This window comes from Typha angustifolia, chromosome 1, assembly GCF_048772165.1.
Source record: "Typha angustifolia cultivar Huaian chromosome 1, ASM4877216v1, whole genome shotgun sequence".
In the NCBI taxonomy this organism is placed as follows: Eukaryota; Viridiplantae; Streptophyta; class Magnoliopsida; order Poales; family Typhaceae; genus Typha; species Typha angustifolia.
Genome location: NC_133239.1, coordinates 1,998,288 through 2,013,516, shown reverse-complemented (window position 1 = coordinate 2,013,516; position 15,229 = coordinate 1,998,288). Strand labels below are relative to the sequence as shown.

Genomic DNA, 15,229 nt, shown 5'->3' with positions numbered 1-15,229 from the left:
CCAACTGCCTTTCTCTGATGATATCCCTGAAGACATTAATTATATTTGACTTTAGTTGTGATAAAATGTCAACTGAATGGGACTTCCACATCATATTTTATGTACATAAACTATAAAGTTTTCATTGTAATTTTGGTAAATTATTTTAACATAGCATTGGAGTTATTTTTCTAGATGTTATTGGTTAAAAATTCATTTATTTTCTAAAATTATTTTACAGTTTATCATCTATCCTCGTATGTTATTAGGATTTATATTGATAAATAAGGTAGCCTAAGGTGAAATAATACAAAATTCCCTATTCAATGGATGACTACAAAGGTATTACTTAAAGACTTTGGCCATTCTATCCGTTAGCTTACTTATAAATTTAAAAATACATATTTAGATTAGTAGATACTTTTGCATTTAATTTTTTAAATTTAGTGCATAAAACTGAGTTGTCGGTATATATTTTTTTATAGTCGATACATAATTTGTTATCACGAAGTTTTTAATATAATCTACATGTATAATACACACTAAAATTATTATTATACATGAAATAAAAATAAAAAAATTATATTGCAAAAGCTCTGTCTACCTGCAACTATTAACCTCCTGTCTCTTTCTTTCTTTCTTTCTTTCTAACTACCTCCTACTAATTAAAACGATTCTGCATATTTTAATTATATTCTTTATAATAATTAAAGCAATCCCGCGGACCGGCGAATTCTAATCATAAAGTTGAAGCCAATATAAACAATTATTATATAGAAAAAGAAACTTTATCCATTGGCGAAGTCCATTATTGTTGTTACCTTTAATATGACAATAATTTTGCAATTAGTGCCTTGCAATATCAACAAACCTTATCTTTTATTAATTCTCCCACCAACCAATTCCAAAACATATATGTAACTTGATAAATAATAGAAGCTTGACACATTATTATTCCATTACCGCTCGATTAACGAGTGATTAAGACTCTTAATTAATTAAGAATCCCAAATGGGTCCAAACGCAGCTATCCCAGCCTTCTTGCAAGCCGTAACGACGTCCCTACTCCCCTGTGGATTGCTCGTCACCACCACGACCTCCGCCTTCCACCTCTTCGCCGCCTCCACCGTCATGTTCGCTACGTTCGGCCGGCCGGACACCGCAGTGTCGTGCACTATCACCCTCTCCCTCGGATGCCCGCTCATCATCTCCTTGATCTCCTTCCCGAAGTTTTCCTCCACTCCTTTCGTCACCCATATCAAGCACACCTCTGCCGCGCACGGCTGCAGCAGGAAGGACAGGAACACGCAGATCCCGGAGCCGGTGGCGACGAGCACCACTCTTTGGTACATGTTGACTAGGTACGGGAGGCCGGCGAACCGGACGCCGCGCACCCAGAGGTGGCGTGGCGGGGAAGAGACGAGTCCTCGGGTGAAGTCTCCGACCGCGCCGGCGAGCATCATGTGGCCGTCTTTGCCGTCGGAGATGATTCCGAACGCGTGCCACTCGGATAAGGGGGACCGACTTATCCGGCCGAGCAATCCGGGTTGTATACCTCTGGCGAAGGTTATGATGGAGGCGTGGGTGGAAGGTGCGGCGACGGAGACGGGGACTCTCCTGACCGTCAGCCATGGAAGGACGATGAAGAAGGTGATGGCGAGGGTGAACCAAAATTCCTGCTGCTTTACGAGGTTGGAGAATTTGAGGTTGTTGTAGGATTTCGTCGCGGGGTTGTATCCGAGAGTGAGGAGAACGAACACCCAGAGGAGGGCCAGCGCCGACCACCCCGCGAAGCGGTGGGTCCGCTCGAAGGCGTTGTGGTGGAGGTGGCGGAGGAGGGGGAACGCCGCGAGGCAGGAGAGAGCGAGCAACGCGAGGATGGCGGACGCCGCAGCGACGATTAGGTTGGACGTCTCATCGCGGTGGCGGAGGGTGAGGACCAGAGCGTAAACGAGCCAGGCGACGGAGGAGACGCCGCAGCCGCTGTGGATCCCGCCGAGGGACTGGAGGAAGGCGGTGGTGGCGGTCTTGATGCGAAGAGGCACCCATGCCCTTCCTAACAGCTTGACGGCGAGGTAGAAGACGACGCGGAGGACGGCCTCGCTGCGGCAAAGCGTGAGAGCTAGGATGTTACCCATGGAGAAGAGAGCGGCTCGCTTCTTCGCGTAGCTAAAGTGGCCGGCAACGGCGAGGGCGAGCATGGTTACATTTATTACGAAGCACACAGCGAATAGCCGCTTGTAGACAGTGAACAAGCCCTGGTCTAGTAGTATGATCGAGAGACGGGACTCCGATCTCGGCTTTGGCACCTTCCTGTCGATCGTCTCGGGTGGTTTTTGTTCTACTTGTAGCTCCAAGTCTGGGACGACGACCTCCTCCTCCTCGTCGTCGTTCTCTTCGTCGCTCAGGTCGCAAAAATGGCTGCTCGCTATGCTCGTGGTTCGGTTAAGGTCGGAGGTGGGGAAGACCTTGGAAGGGGCTGGCTGAGACCAAGGGAGCCAAACCCATCGGCCACTCGGGCTGGGTTCTTGTTTCGATGAGGTTTTGATCTCGAAAGAGACTCCACGGCAGCTTGAGAATTTTGGCTCCATGATATTAATGGCTGGGTTTGGAGATCAATCGAGAAGAGAAGAAGGTATTGTTGTGATACAATAAGACGAGAGAAGCCAGCATGCATGGAGGGGGTATAAGTAGAAGTGAAACATTGACCCAGTTGTATCAATAATAGAAAATTTATTTACGAATGTTTCAAATAGCACCCTTAAGAAAAACAAAATTTAAAGCCTAAGGATCGTAATGCTTAGCAACGAAGAAAAAGAGTTAGTAATTAATTTGACAGTCACCTTAACCCACTCTTAAGCTTATTTATTGGGTTTACGTGGAACGTTAGCTCAAATAGCAACTCAACCGGCAAGATATATTCAGATCGAGAATGAAAGTTGTATGTTGATGCTGTGCTTGGATAAATGAGGAGATCTATATATAGACCTTTAATTATTAATTAATTAGTTGTGTTTAACTAAAGTAGAACGGCATACGAGAGCTCTAATTTCTTTTCTTCACATGATCCATTTGCTTCATGGAAAGTAAAGATGAAATAATGCCACATAATTAAGTAAAAAAGAAGAAGAAAAAGTGTTACGAATCATTTTCTTTATCCACTAATATGCAAGTGAATAAATCTTCAGGAGGAACAAATGTGTACGCAAGGTAATGGTCTAACATTCGGCCTCAAACTGAAGTTAGCTTACAAGTCAAGAGATATCTGAATGGTTTAAATGTATCACACGTTCACTCGTGAGAATCTTTTCTCTTAATTCCTTGCCCTAGTCTTTGAGGCAGAGCCACTTATGTATTATTATTATTATTATTATTATTATTATTATTATTATTATTATTATTATTATTATTATTATTATTATTATTGCATTAAAAGGACCATGTTATAAGTTCGCATAAGAGATAATTATCATATAGATGAGTGAAATTAGTTATAATGACTGTAATAATCTTAACTAAACTTAGTCTTGTTCCGCTCAACACTACATCAAATGACATAACATTCTTTCCTTTTATAGATTACATATGTCTTCATGCAGGATGGAACATTAACGTACGTGACCAAAGTTTGATAACCTGAGTCACTCAAATGATGCATGCATGCTACACCAGACAGACGAGGAAATTAAAATAATGGTGTGATATGAATAAGGTCATCTATTTTTTATAATCTATACGTAAAAATAAATTAAAAAAAAGCATTATTTTTTCGTTGGTAAAACTTCCTTTTTTTCTGTATTTACGATCATGGACTAATCAATGGTCAAATAACAATTTTTTTCTTCCTTTTTTTTTTCTGTTGAAACCAAAATTTCCTTGAATTGACTTTACTCGGTTGACTTTTACCTTCAAATCGTCCCACTTGAGGAGCTGCCACTGTTGACTGCGTCACTTTGTCGCAATGCTATGAACTAGAATTTGTTAACACATCTTGGCAGTAGAGAGCCGCATATGCTTGTCTTTGTCAACTTTAGTCTATAAAACATTTTAGATTATATGACACGTACTTATTAAGAGCCAACTGGATATCTAGGTTAGAATTATCATATATATATATATATATTGTATACTTTAACAGTTTTAAACTTGGATGTCTTATTCATCGTAGGGTTGGTGGTCTAGTCGTACATTGCAGACCCAACCTATTTGCAATATACACAGCTGATCGATGGATTTTTATTAATTAAGGAGAATATATAGGGTCAAAATGGGCGTGCCTTCTTGGGCTTAATTTGAAATATTCTACGTTATATACAGGATGTGGACATATACATTGACGCCATCGTATGATTCCTTTGAAGTCTTGTGGTAAACATTGTCTATATTTCATAATTAGTATTTTGGACACACACTATAATTATCTTGCAAAACACGATTCCTTAGTTTTCTCGGGACCACTAAACATTTATTCTTAAAAGTTTTTTTTTTTTAACGTATATCCATTCGTAGCGGTTGAGATTCAGATCTACACGGGATTTGAAATCCGTGAGTGGAGACATCGATTCATAGGTATAGGATGGAGGTGATGATAGGGTGGAGGCTGAGTAGTTGATGGATGTAGACATGATCAAATAGCCCAACCCGCCCATGCCTAGCCCGGTTTGGACCGGGCTAAGCTCGGCCCGGATCTGGTTTAGGCCCGGCCCGGCCCGACCTCGAAATACCCATGGGCGGCACGGGCCAGCCCTTTGTCCACCCGACCCAGCCCAAAAGCCCGCCCGTTTGGCCCGCAACTAGGCCCGCCCGTATGCTACAGTGCTTTGCCCGTTTTGCTACAATAATTTACCGCTGCTACAGTAAAAAAATATTTTGGTATTATACCATTTTGTATTATTTCAAGCATACCTTTAAAAAATTTTATTTTATTTTAATTTTTTTAATAGAGGAATATAAATATTTTTTTTAAAATAAGCTAATAGTTATAAAAATTCTAAAAATAGTTGTAATATGGGTTGGGCCGAGTGATTGGTGGGTCGGGCCAGCCCGGCCCGACCGGCTAGCCTGATCTCTCATAGGCCAACGGGCGGTAACGGGCTAGACTATTCTAGCCCGGCCCGAACCCAGCCCGGCTCGCCCGATTATCATATCTAGATTGATGTGGCTCGGCAATAGATGATGGTGATGGTTTGCGGATGTAGATACGATAGATGGTTGAAAGCTATAATTAGCCTAAGCTATGGTAAAAATCCTACGGGAGAGAGACTGTTAAGATATAGAGACGAAAAGAGAGAAGTAGGCTTGTCATATGAGATTTAAGGTATCGGTGGAAAAGGGAGATTGGAAGCTAGACGAGACCAGCCAACAGAAAAGGTGACATTGGTTGATTAAAGAGGAGGGAAATTACAGGTCGGCGGCCTAGTTGAGAGATGCCAGGCAAAAACCAATTAATTTTTCATTTCAAGCATATCTAAGATACAAGCCATAAGTTCCTATATATAGATATTAAATCAAAAAGTCTAAAATAAATTTAACTAGACCAGTTTTTCTTATCTTTTCAGTTTAACCCTTTGTTTTGCCTAGATAGATGCCGTATATGGAGAAGTCTTGAATACCAAAGTTATACATTATTTGGATATCTTTAGAATATTTTATGAATATTTTCTCAAAACTGTGCAAAGCTATATTTAGATAATTAAAAAAATCATATCCTATTAAGCCTCTAACTAAACCAAATAATCAAATAAGATAATTAGACTCAATCCATTGAACCTAATATTCTCATCATGTGACCTAGTCTGGCCCGATTTGCATCAGTATACCGTTCAACAAAATTGTTTTTATGCATATACTTTTATAGTATACTCTAAACGCATCACTTATTGCATGCTTATATACAATTTGGCCATATTAAAAAGTAATAGGAAATATATTTATTTGAAAATTATACGTTGAGATAGTATACATGCAAGTATCAAGAGGTATAAATTTAAAATGAAAATTTTTATTTTATGCAAATGTTTTAATAAAAATTATTAATTTCTGTCTTAAATTTAAATAATAATAAATAAAATTAATCAAAAAGTACCGAGTATATGAAACCGAAGTATAGATCACTTGATTAAATTATAAGAATAAATTAGTCATATTTTATTTCTCTCTTTTAGCTATTTATTTATTTATATAAAAAATAAAATTACAAAAAATTGATAGAAATTAACACTCTTATTATTTAAGAAGGATAAGTAATAAGAAAATACTTAAATTTTAATTATTTTATCAATTAATTAAGTTATATATGTACAATGCCTTACGTACCCCTTGATTTATTAATCGATAAAAAATTAGTTTTATAACTAATTAGTTAGTATCTAATCATTGCTCATTATTTTAAATATGCTGGAAAAGATTATAAAAGAATATTTACATACGTAAAAGGTATTTTCTTTTCTTTTTTCTAAAATTAGAGAAATGACGGTTCTCGGTCACGGCTTCTCGGACCTCCGTCTCCTCTCTCGATCTCACTCCACTTCACTCGGTAGCGGAAACCCAACCCACCACCACCGCTCGTTACCGTCTCTTCTCAGACGAAACCCACAGTTTAATACTCGAATAAGCCTCGACTCCTCTCCTTCCTCCTCCATCGGTCGCTTCTCGCGAGCTTTCGCATTACCATTAGCCATGGAAGGTAAAGAGGAAGCGGTGGAGAAACAACAAGCGCAATCCATGAATCTCCTCTTCGTCGAGATGGGCGTTGGCTACGACCAACACGGGTCTCTCTCTCTATCTCTTCCTCTCTCTTTCTCTCTCTTTCTCTCCATCTACGTGTTTATACTGTGATAGCTCTCTTGACTAATCTCGATTGCAAGCAGGCAAGATATCACAGTGGCGGCTATGAGGGCATGCAAGGATGCCATCTCTTCCAATTCGATTCCGGCTTTTCGACGAGGTATTTCATCACACAGTTAAGGATTTGGCAGTAATTGAATAAATTTTGACGCTTTTTGGGATTTGACAGTACGGATACCAACAATCTTTGTTGCTTGCAATTAGACTTAATATCGGATATGGTTTTGCGACTGGTGCAGGGTCGATACCAGGTGTTAATTCTGATCAGATGAAGCTGCAGATCAAATTGGGGGTTCCTCGATCTGTGCAGCATTTGCTCGATGCCGAGAGGGTGAAGTCTGTCTTTCCTTAGTAAGTATTTTTCTTTTGAAATTTAGGTTTTTTTTTTGCTCTGATACCTCAGCTACTCGATGTTCTGCTTCACCTGGACATACATAATAAAGTAAAAACCTTTTTTTTAGTGGGGGGAGGGGGGTGATTTCCTTGTGGATGTTACTGAGTAAGAAGTCTTAAGAGTTAAAAGAGCCTTTGCTATATCTGGCTGGAATTTCTGCCAGTGTTGGAGCTTGAAATAGTATACTTACTGATTCCAAGTTTTGTTCCTTGATGTATAATGTCAACTTTATTTGTTTTGCTTTGTGGACTATTTAAAAGCTGTATACTTTCATATTGCAGTTAATACTTAAAAATAAACAAATATAAACATGTTACAAGTTCGACTCTCTAGCCTTTTTTTTTTGTGCTTATCCATCTAGTATATAATATATCTAAATGCATTTATAGAAACCATCTACACACTAGATGCACCTCAGGCAGCATTTCATGACTTAAATCACTGAAGGAATTTTGATGATACAGCTGCGTGTAGAAAAAATATGCGAATATTTTAGCATCCCTCTATCTCGAAGTACCTAATGAACCTACACAACTAGCCTGGCAATGTAGTGGCACTGCTAAGTGGAAGCAGATTATTTGAGTGCATTGTGTGAGAGCCGTGGACTTCTTTTGGACTTTTGGTTGCCCATTAAAAACTTCTCTGACATTATCTGTATTAATTCGTCAATTATTGAGCAGCCCTTTGGAGATGACCTTCCATTTTTCTTCTAAAGTAATCCAGAGAGTGAGTGCAAAAGATAGATCTATACATTGGATACAATGGCAATACAACATTTAGCTAGTATACTCTGCAAATTAATTCATTTCTCACTGTGGCTTTTTTCTCCTTTTATGTGCACAGTGGTGAGATTATTAGCTTTGAGGTCGTGGATGGAGGCATGATATGCTCAAGTGGCGTATGTCTTGAAGCAATGGGAGATAAAAATGATGACTGCTATATAGTGAATGCCGCAATATATGTAGGTTATTGATCTCTTTGTCAGTATTGAGTATGAGCAGAGTAGTTTTTTCCTGTTAGGAACCTGACTTTTAAGCTTTGTGACATTATTAGCATGTAATAATATTAAACATGTTATGCTAACAACACTTTTGCTTCTATGATCTATCAATTACTAGAGCATGTTTGCATGCAATAATGAAGTTCAAGTATGCCAAATGTTATTAAATTTTGGACTATGGATCAACAATGAAACAAAAGAATTTCTGCTATACTATGTTGGTCTAGTCTGCGTGACAATTCTTGAGAACTTGATAAAATGCAGCAAGGAAGAGGGAACTAATACGTTCTTTAAATATCTCTGTACACATGCTTGCTTGTATGCATGTATGTGTGTGCATGTGTATGTATGTAATGTGAAATATCTGCTGACTGTAGACACAAAGTACGATCTCTGTTGATGTCTTTTTAAAATTGCGTACAGTTTAGCTCGACTTATTTATGCACCTTATAGTGAGCCAAGCTCTGAATGAATGTTGTTGTCCTTTCCTTTCTATTCACATCAAGGAAGAAATTGAGATGTTCAATGATTGTCGTAACCTTGTCTCACAGGGGAACATGTTTGGATGATTAGGGCTCTATTGTCACCAATGATTTATTAATGCTATTTACAAAGAAAACATTAATAAATCATCGGTTTGGTGACCATAAAGCCATAAATTATTAATGCTAATTTATAAAGAACTTAAGGATGAAAACCTGCTTACTTTCCCTTTTGTGTTTTTCTATACAGGACAGCTCAATGGGGATTTAGATGCCTTATTTAGATTACCATACCAGAAATTGTACACTAATGCATTGAAGTACATGATATTGTAATACCAAGTTAAAGCAGGCCAAGTTGGCCTTCTATGATTCTCCACTCTATATAATGGGAGGTTATATGATTTCTTAAAGAACTGAAGAAATCAGCATAACAATCTACAGGAACTTGGACCATATTAAGATTTAAATGATTGAACATGGAGCCCATGAGTACAGTCTACTCTGTTCAGCATTGTCTTGAAACCAAAGCAATGCTCCATTATCATTTTGATGTCACGATGTGCATGATTGCACTCGTAGGCCGGGAGAAGGCTTGGTAATCCACTTTGTCAGTTCAAATTCTTAAACTTACATTGGGAACATGGGGTCGACTTTGTTAATTCACAATCTTAATGTTACATTAGGGAGCTATTGGAAATCATCTAAAATGACTGTCAAGATGAGTTTCTGTTGTCCACAGATACCTTCGGGGTGATCTACTACCACAAGATGGCTCTTCACTTTCTGAAGTTAGAAACTTGGATACATATGTTGTCCTCTGTGACTTCATCCATGAAAATCAAGTTCATCCTCAAATATGGGTAATTTTCCAATATTTGAATAGTTAATTAGGATTACACATGCCTTAAACATTCAATTGCACTTATTAACAATTGATTAATGAGGAAGAATTACAAGAAGGAATCCTTGGGAATCCAATAGCTTTGTTCTTTCTCTTTTGCTTGATTCTTGTTGTCTGTCTCAATTCCATCAAAGAAGTGCTGCATATAGAATCTGATTCCATGTATCTGGAAGGCCACCAAGACACCAGTGGCTGCAGTCCATGCCTGCGTGATCTCCACTATATGCAGATGGGTGGGCGTCTTTCCTGAGTTGAGAGAGTAAGGTTATGTCCAGCAGATAAACTGGTTTCGAGATGCTGCTGAGCACGCTCTTCACTATGCTTTGTGCTGGAAGTGGACCTCCAGGGTATGTCGATCCAGTAAGTGGTTGCGTCTCTTTATAGCAATTCTTGGCACTTGGCACTCCCCATTCAGCTCCTCTGTTTTTTTGCGTTAAGAAAGAATTAAAGAGGAAGTCAAGGCATATTATTGTAATTGATATCAAATTTAAGTTAGGAATTTATTTACTATTGTCATTTCATGTTTTTGGCTATTGGATTATAAGTTACATGAAGATGGTTCAGCTTTCTGAGCAATTTTCTCCTCTCTGGTCAGTAAGTGGTATAAAAAAATATTTGTTTGTGTTCAATTTCTTATGCTGTACTTTTTTCCTGTTGATTTTTTTGTAGAAGGTGCTTGATTATTTAAAGTCAATTGTGGGTCAACTTTATCATGATGCATGCTTGCAGCAGAAGATATCAACAACTAATTCAAAATCGGGTAAACATCTATATTATTATAATCTTGTACTTTAGGAATTAAAGGTTGGACAAGTCACAATATATCGAAAAGAAAAATATTTAGTAAAAGCAAAGCTAGCTTCAAATTGAAGTGATTAAGTAGCATCATTTGTAAGCTAATGATTGTTGCACATTTGCATGAATCTTTTAGCTCTAGGATAATGATGTCTCATAAGTTTGTCTGGATATCAATTAGAGTATCTAAATCATTAGACTGAAATGAATAGTTGAGTGAATCTAGAATGATTGTCTTAACCTTGTTAACCTTAGGACCAAGTACTGGATTTGAAAATTAATTTTATTGCTTACTAAGTAAGAAGTTACCTAAGAGATGGATTTGATGAGTTGTCAGGTTTTAGTGTACTCATGGGACAGTCATTTTGCTTTATGAGTTATTTGTTTTGATTTGATAAACTTCTTTGAAACATGGATTTTGGCTGAATATTTATGCTAACAGAGTTTCTGTTGCAATTCTTACTTGTAGTGAGTTGGAGAAATCCCCTGGAAGAACACTTTCGTCGTTGCAGTGTCAACATTGGCATCAACCCATTTGGCCCATGTACTCATCCCCTTGGAGAAGGCATCTAACCTGTTCATATCTTTCATCACCTGGTTCCCATCCTGCACATAGTCCCATCTGCATCACAGGAGAAACCAAGTGTTGTTGCTCTCAACTGATGGAACAAAGAGTGAATGAAAAAAGAAGAAGAAAACCCAAGATGTGATCAAGGAGAGCTCTCACACGGTTGGCTACTTCCTGTGTGAGTCCACCAATGCCATGTATTAAAGATCAACATATCAATACCGAGCCACGCACTGCCGCTGATGCTATTCAGCTTCAATACCCGACCGACGGGTTCGCTGACAATGTCGACAAGGTACGTCGAATGGTAATACATCACTAGCACTCCATAGTCCTGATAACGATGGATATTGTTAGGTACACATGCATGAGTCATAGTTCCATGTGCTTCGTTAGGCAAACCCCAGGTACAGACATAAAGAGTAGGTTGGATGAAACCAACCCCCTACTATGAAGCTTTTCTAGAGGACCAGATCCTTTTCCTTTCAACATGGCACATGTGTTGTTTCATAACAATGAATGAATCACCTGTGGGCCTTGTTGCTTAAACTTGGGTTAACATTTTTACTGAAGAAAAAGAGATTGGGTGAAATGAGAATGGAAGAAGTTGATTTATATATACATATGCATGAGAAGTGGGTCCTCTCAAATTTATCTAATCCCTGCATGTGGCCATGGATAGTGGTTAGGGGCAAGTTGGATGTCAGTTATATAGAGATATTGCTTTTAGTACTTAAAAGATCTGGTCCCATAAGAGCAATGGATGGAATTTAAAGATCCTGGTATCTCGAGATCCTGTAGGAATTTTCCAACGAGGGGAATAGAGTTTCACCCTTTGGTGGTATGTAAATGGTATTATTCTTAGAAGGTAGTAGTCATAGGGTCTATACCATATCTGATTCGCTTAAAAAGAGAAGAATATAATTGCCCCCTAGGTCAAAATTAGAAATGTCTTATTGAATTTTTATGTGTGCTGTTTAACTCTTCTCTTGTAGTTATAATTAATATATGTGAAGCTGTTAGTTCTTGGACATATTTTTGTAAAGAAATTGACCATTAATTTCTTTATATGATGTCCTAAAAAAAATAGAAGAGTGAAAAATATTAAGATAAAAGAATCATATTTTTTAACCAAAAAAAAAAACTATGCCAATAAATAAATAAATAATTGTTGGAAATTTAAAAAAAAAAGGTTTATTTAAAAAGAATCTTTTATATGTTAAAAGTTGCATATGGATTAAAAGTAAAAAGTGAGGGTGCGAAAGTTAAAAGGTGACACTCTAAATTTAAAAAAGCTCAAAAATATGATGATATTTTTTATAGTTTAAAATTTCAGTATGTACAAAAAGAAAAAGAAAAAGAAAAAGAAAAGGAAAAGGGTGCATATAAAAATAGGTAATTAATAGTTAGAGAAACTTAGTATAAGTATCCTTAAATATTTTAGTAATATTAGGTAACATATAAAGTAAACAAACAAGGAACTTAATGTCATATTCTCTTTGTTGATATCACTATCGAAATTAGAAAGATAAGGACGGGTTCGTATTATTATCGACACTGCGAAACTAATAATTGGATTCTTTAATGCACAGTTTTGACTCTCGCTCCGTGAATCATGGGGTTCGTCCGAGGGAAAAGATAGAAGGAAATAAATATTAAGAACAAATATTTTTTACGGACATTAATAAAGACAAGCTCTGCTGTCTTTGGTGCCCCACCCCTATCACCACAAACAAATTAAGCACAAACATCCAAGTGCCAGTAGATATTCTCCCACGGGCAAATGAATCCGATCAACCAATCTTAATTGATTGTAGGAAAGAAATAATATTATGAACAAGAACGAGGAGCAGTTAATTCTAACCACTAATCGAGATGATTCCAAAGCTACATTATTATTGGTTTGTTGTGTTTAAAAGAAAGAAAATTGTAAGGAAGCGAGAAGGTTACCTCAAATGCTATAGTCGAGATTGCATCCCTTCTTGTGTAGGTGGTCTTGGCATTAGGCACTGCAGCATGAAGCATGCAAGCGAATGACTCCCACTGGTTTAAGCTTATGGAATCCCCAACAAACATTATCTTCTTCCCTTTCCATCTCCCAAGAAAATCTTGCCCATTAAACCTTCACAAATTCCCCATCTAATCATCTATCCAAAGATATATATATATATATATACATATACATGCATATATAAAAAGATAACAAGAGAGATAGAGAGAGAGAGAATTAAAGAATAGAAGCAAAACCTTGGGAGCTCACAAGAGCTTGGCCTCCATCTATAGTTGAGATAGAGCTTATCGGGCCTGCCATACTTCTGGCAATTGAACTCGGGCTCAACAAATGGGCAGCTGGAAGAGTCGTATAGAGGATAAGAGTTATCATAAACCCAGCTCCCTTGGAAGAAATCACAACTAGCTCCACTAGCTCGTTCTCTTCTCCCTGGCACAGAAGAACTATTGCTGCTCCTCCTATGCTTGTGGGTATTCTTACGGTGGATAGTTTCCATCTGGATCCCATGCAAGGAGGTGGCATGGAGTGATAGGAAACAGAAGAGAAGCCCAAAAGCCAGATGGGTTTTGGACGCCATGGAGATCGATCGATCGATCGGAGAGGTAGTAGTGGAGTGGAGAGGAGAGGGAGAAGGAGGGGGGTTAATTTATAATAGGAGTTTGTTTGTTCTTTTGTGTGTGTGGGGTGGTGGGCTGGCTATCTTGTAATTATCTTACCTTTTCGTGTAGGCGTTTAAAGCTTGCTTACCTTGGGATCTAAATTTGGGTCGTAACTTTTTTGTTCTCCTTTGGTGAGCTTTTTATTTTTCGGTCCGGAAGAGAAGTGTACGTTTAAATTGGCATGATTTTATCTATCACAGTTTACACCCTATTTTTCCCAAAATTTGCATTACGATCCTTTTGTTTGGACTCTATTATCAGATAGCACCCCCAGAATCCAGATGTAATCTCTCCCAAGAACAGTGAAAACTGAAAACATTCTCTCTCTGTGTGTGTGTGTGTATGCACATCTCGATTGTCATTACGTGTTGCTTTAGATCTAATAATGTCTTAGTTAGCTCTCTAAATGCATTTATTAATTAAGTACTAGTTGTAATACTACCCGTCCAGTTGGATTTGGATTTTGGACCCGTGCCGCGATGGGGCCCGCTGATGATCCAATCCAAGCCGTCCAGCTTTTTCCATCTCCATCTAAACCACACATCTGGGTTCGTCTCATGTTCACGAGAGGAACAAGCGACAAGCGGTGGTTGACAGCTAAAATTCCAGAGTCTTTGACCAAATTAGCCCTCTCAAAAATTTATTTAACGAGTATAATACAATTCAAAATTTAAATACGAGACTAATTGTATTTATAATTTGCTGACCGAGTCACCGAATTCTAAATATAGAATTTTCAAAAAATCCTCTAAAAAATTGCCAAATTTTAGTAGAGAAATTTATATATGAATTGATTTCCAGCTCAGTAACTTTCAAATATAACTATATAAATCACTAACTGATTGAATGCTTTATATAAAAAATTAATCCTTCAGATTTAACACATGTTAAAAAAAAATCAGTAACTTATATTTAAAAATGGTTAATTAGTTAGTATTTTCCATAAAAACTTAGTATTGTGTTTATTTTTTGAAATAAATTAAATATGTAAAAAAAAAATTAGCGGCAGATTTAAAATAGTTAAGAAAAACTTGCTAAATTCGAGGCAAGTTAATGATTTCCTAGTACCACAAGTAGAAATATAAAAAGAATGCTTCACATCTCAACAAGCTCTTTAATAATTGTCGGGAATGATTCTATGATCATAATCTTTGTGCTTCTTTTATTGGAATCTTTACTTCAAGTAGAATTTTAATAACGACTCCGCCGACACAACAGGGGTAGCTAAAAGGGCCTAAGATTAACCGATAGAGATGAGGGGAATATATGTAAGCAATGATTGGTAGATGGACATGCTTTGATTGCTTTGACCTGTCAAAATAGTGATGGAGTGGGGGGAAGAGAGAGGATAGGGCTCACTTTGTAGTGACCTGGCTTTGACTTACAGAAACACAGAGGGAAAACAATAGGACAATAGTCACTAAGTAGTGATGTCTTATTGTATGCCATTTCTTCCCCACTCTTCTCGCAAGAAATAAAAGAGATGGAAGAGAAATATATATATATATATATAAACCCTGCAGTTTAGTGCCTCACCCACTTTATCTGGTCTGATAAGTGCGCCAGCCAACCTTTCTGCAGGATAGCATTT

At 37.7% G+C, this 15,229-nt stretch overlaps 3 protein-coding genes across 4 annotated transcripts; 1 reads left to right on the top strand and 2 right to left on the bottom strand.

The window, feature by feature from the left end:
* Window positions 1-873: 873 nt before the first annotated feature.
* On the bottom strand, window positions 874-2,613 carry LOC140764827 (adenylate-forming reductase 03009). Its single transcript, XM_073103622.1, has one exon. The coding sequence runs from the start codon at window positions 2,568-2,570 to the stop codon at window positions 978-980; it is 1,593 nt and encodes a 530-aa protein (XP_072959723.1). The 5' UTR covers window positions 2,571-2,613; the 3' UTR covers window positions 874-977.
* Window positions 2,614-6,442: 3,829 nt separating this feature from the next.
* LOC140765607 (uncharacterized) lies at window positions 6,443-10,847 on the top strand. Of its 2 annotated transcripts, none has more exons than XM_073104774.1 (5): window positions 6,443-6,749; window positions 6,849-6,925; window positions 7,065-7,176; window positions 8,063-8,180; window positions 10,275-10,847. In XM_073104774.1, exons 1-5 carry the CDS (start codon window positions 6,448-6,450, stop codon window positions 10,398-10,400), a joined length of 735 nt encoding a protein of 244 aa, XP_072960875.1. In that variant the 5' UTR covers window positions 6,443-6,447; the 3' UTR covers window positions 10,401-10,847. The 2 variants fall into 2 exon arrangements, with proteins under 2 accessions (XP_072960875.1, XP_072960882.1); XM_073104781.1 differs by lacking the exon at window positions 10,275-10,847 and adding an exon at window positions 8,952-9,093.
* On the bottom strand, window positions 9,552-13,607 carry LOC140765599 (protein trichome birefringence-like 38). Its single transcript, XM_073104763.1, has 5 exons — window positions 13,216-13,607; window positions 12,919-13,090; window positions 11,130-11,302; window positions 10,864-11,022; window positions 9,552-10,025 (listed from the first exon to the last, which is right to left on the bottom strand). Exons 1-5 carry the CDS (start codon window positions 13,554-13,556, stop codon window positions 9,734-9,736), a joined length of 1,137 nt encoding a protein of 378 aa, XP_072960864.1. The 5' UTR covers window positions 13,557-13,607; the 3' UTR covers window positions 9,552-9,733.
* Between the last annotated feature and the right edge of the window lie 1,622 nt (window positions 13,608-15,229).

What these genes read in the sequence shown, in the direction of transcription:
- LOC140764827 (XM_073103622.1), bottom strand. Translation starts at nt 2,570, where the DNA reads ATGGAGCCAAAATTCTCAAGCTGCCGTGGAGTCTCTTTCGAGATCAAA.
- LOC140765599 (XM_073104763.1), bottom strand. Translation starts at nt 13,556, where the DNA reads ATGGCGTCCAAAACCCATCTGGCTTTTGGGCTTCTCTTCTGTTTCCTA. An exon ending in AGCTCTTGTGAGCTCCCAAG is followed by an intron (nt 13,091 to 13,215) that starts GTTTTGCTTCTA and finishes GAATTTGTGAAG; the next exon opens with GTTTAATGGGCAAGATTTTC. An exon ending in ATTTCTCCAACTCACTACAA is followed by an intron (nt 10,026 to 10,863) that starts GTAAGAATTGCA and finishes GCAAAAAAACAG; the next exon opens with AGGAGCTGAATGGGGAGTGC.
- LOC140765607 (XM_073104774.1), top strand. Translation starts at nt 6,448, where the DNA reads ATGACGGTTCTCGGTCACGGCTTCTCGGACCTCCGTCTCCTCTCTCGA. An exon ending in GATTCCGGCTTTTCGACGAG is followed by an intron (nt 6,926 to 7,064) that starts GTATTTCATCAC and finishes CGACTGGTGCAG; the next exon opens with GGTCGATACCAGGTGTTAAT. An exon ending in GTGAAGTCTGTCTTTCCTTA is followed by an intron (nt 7,177 to 8,062) that starts GTAAGTATTTTT and finishes TTATGTGCACAG; the next exon opens with TGGTGAGATTATTAGCTTTG.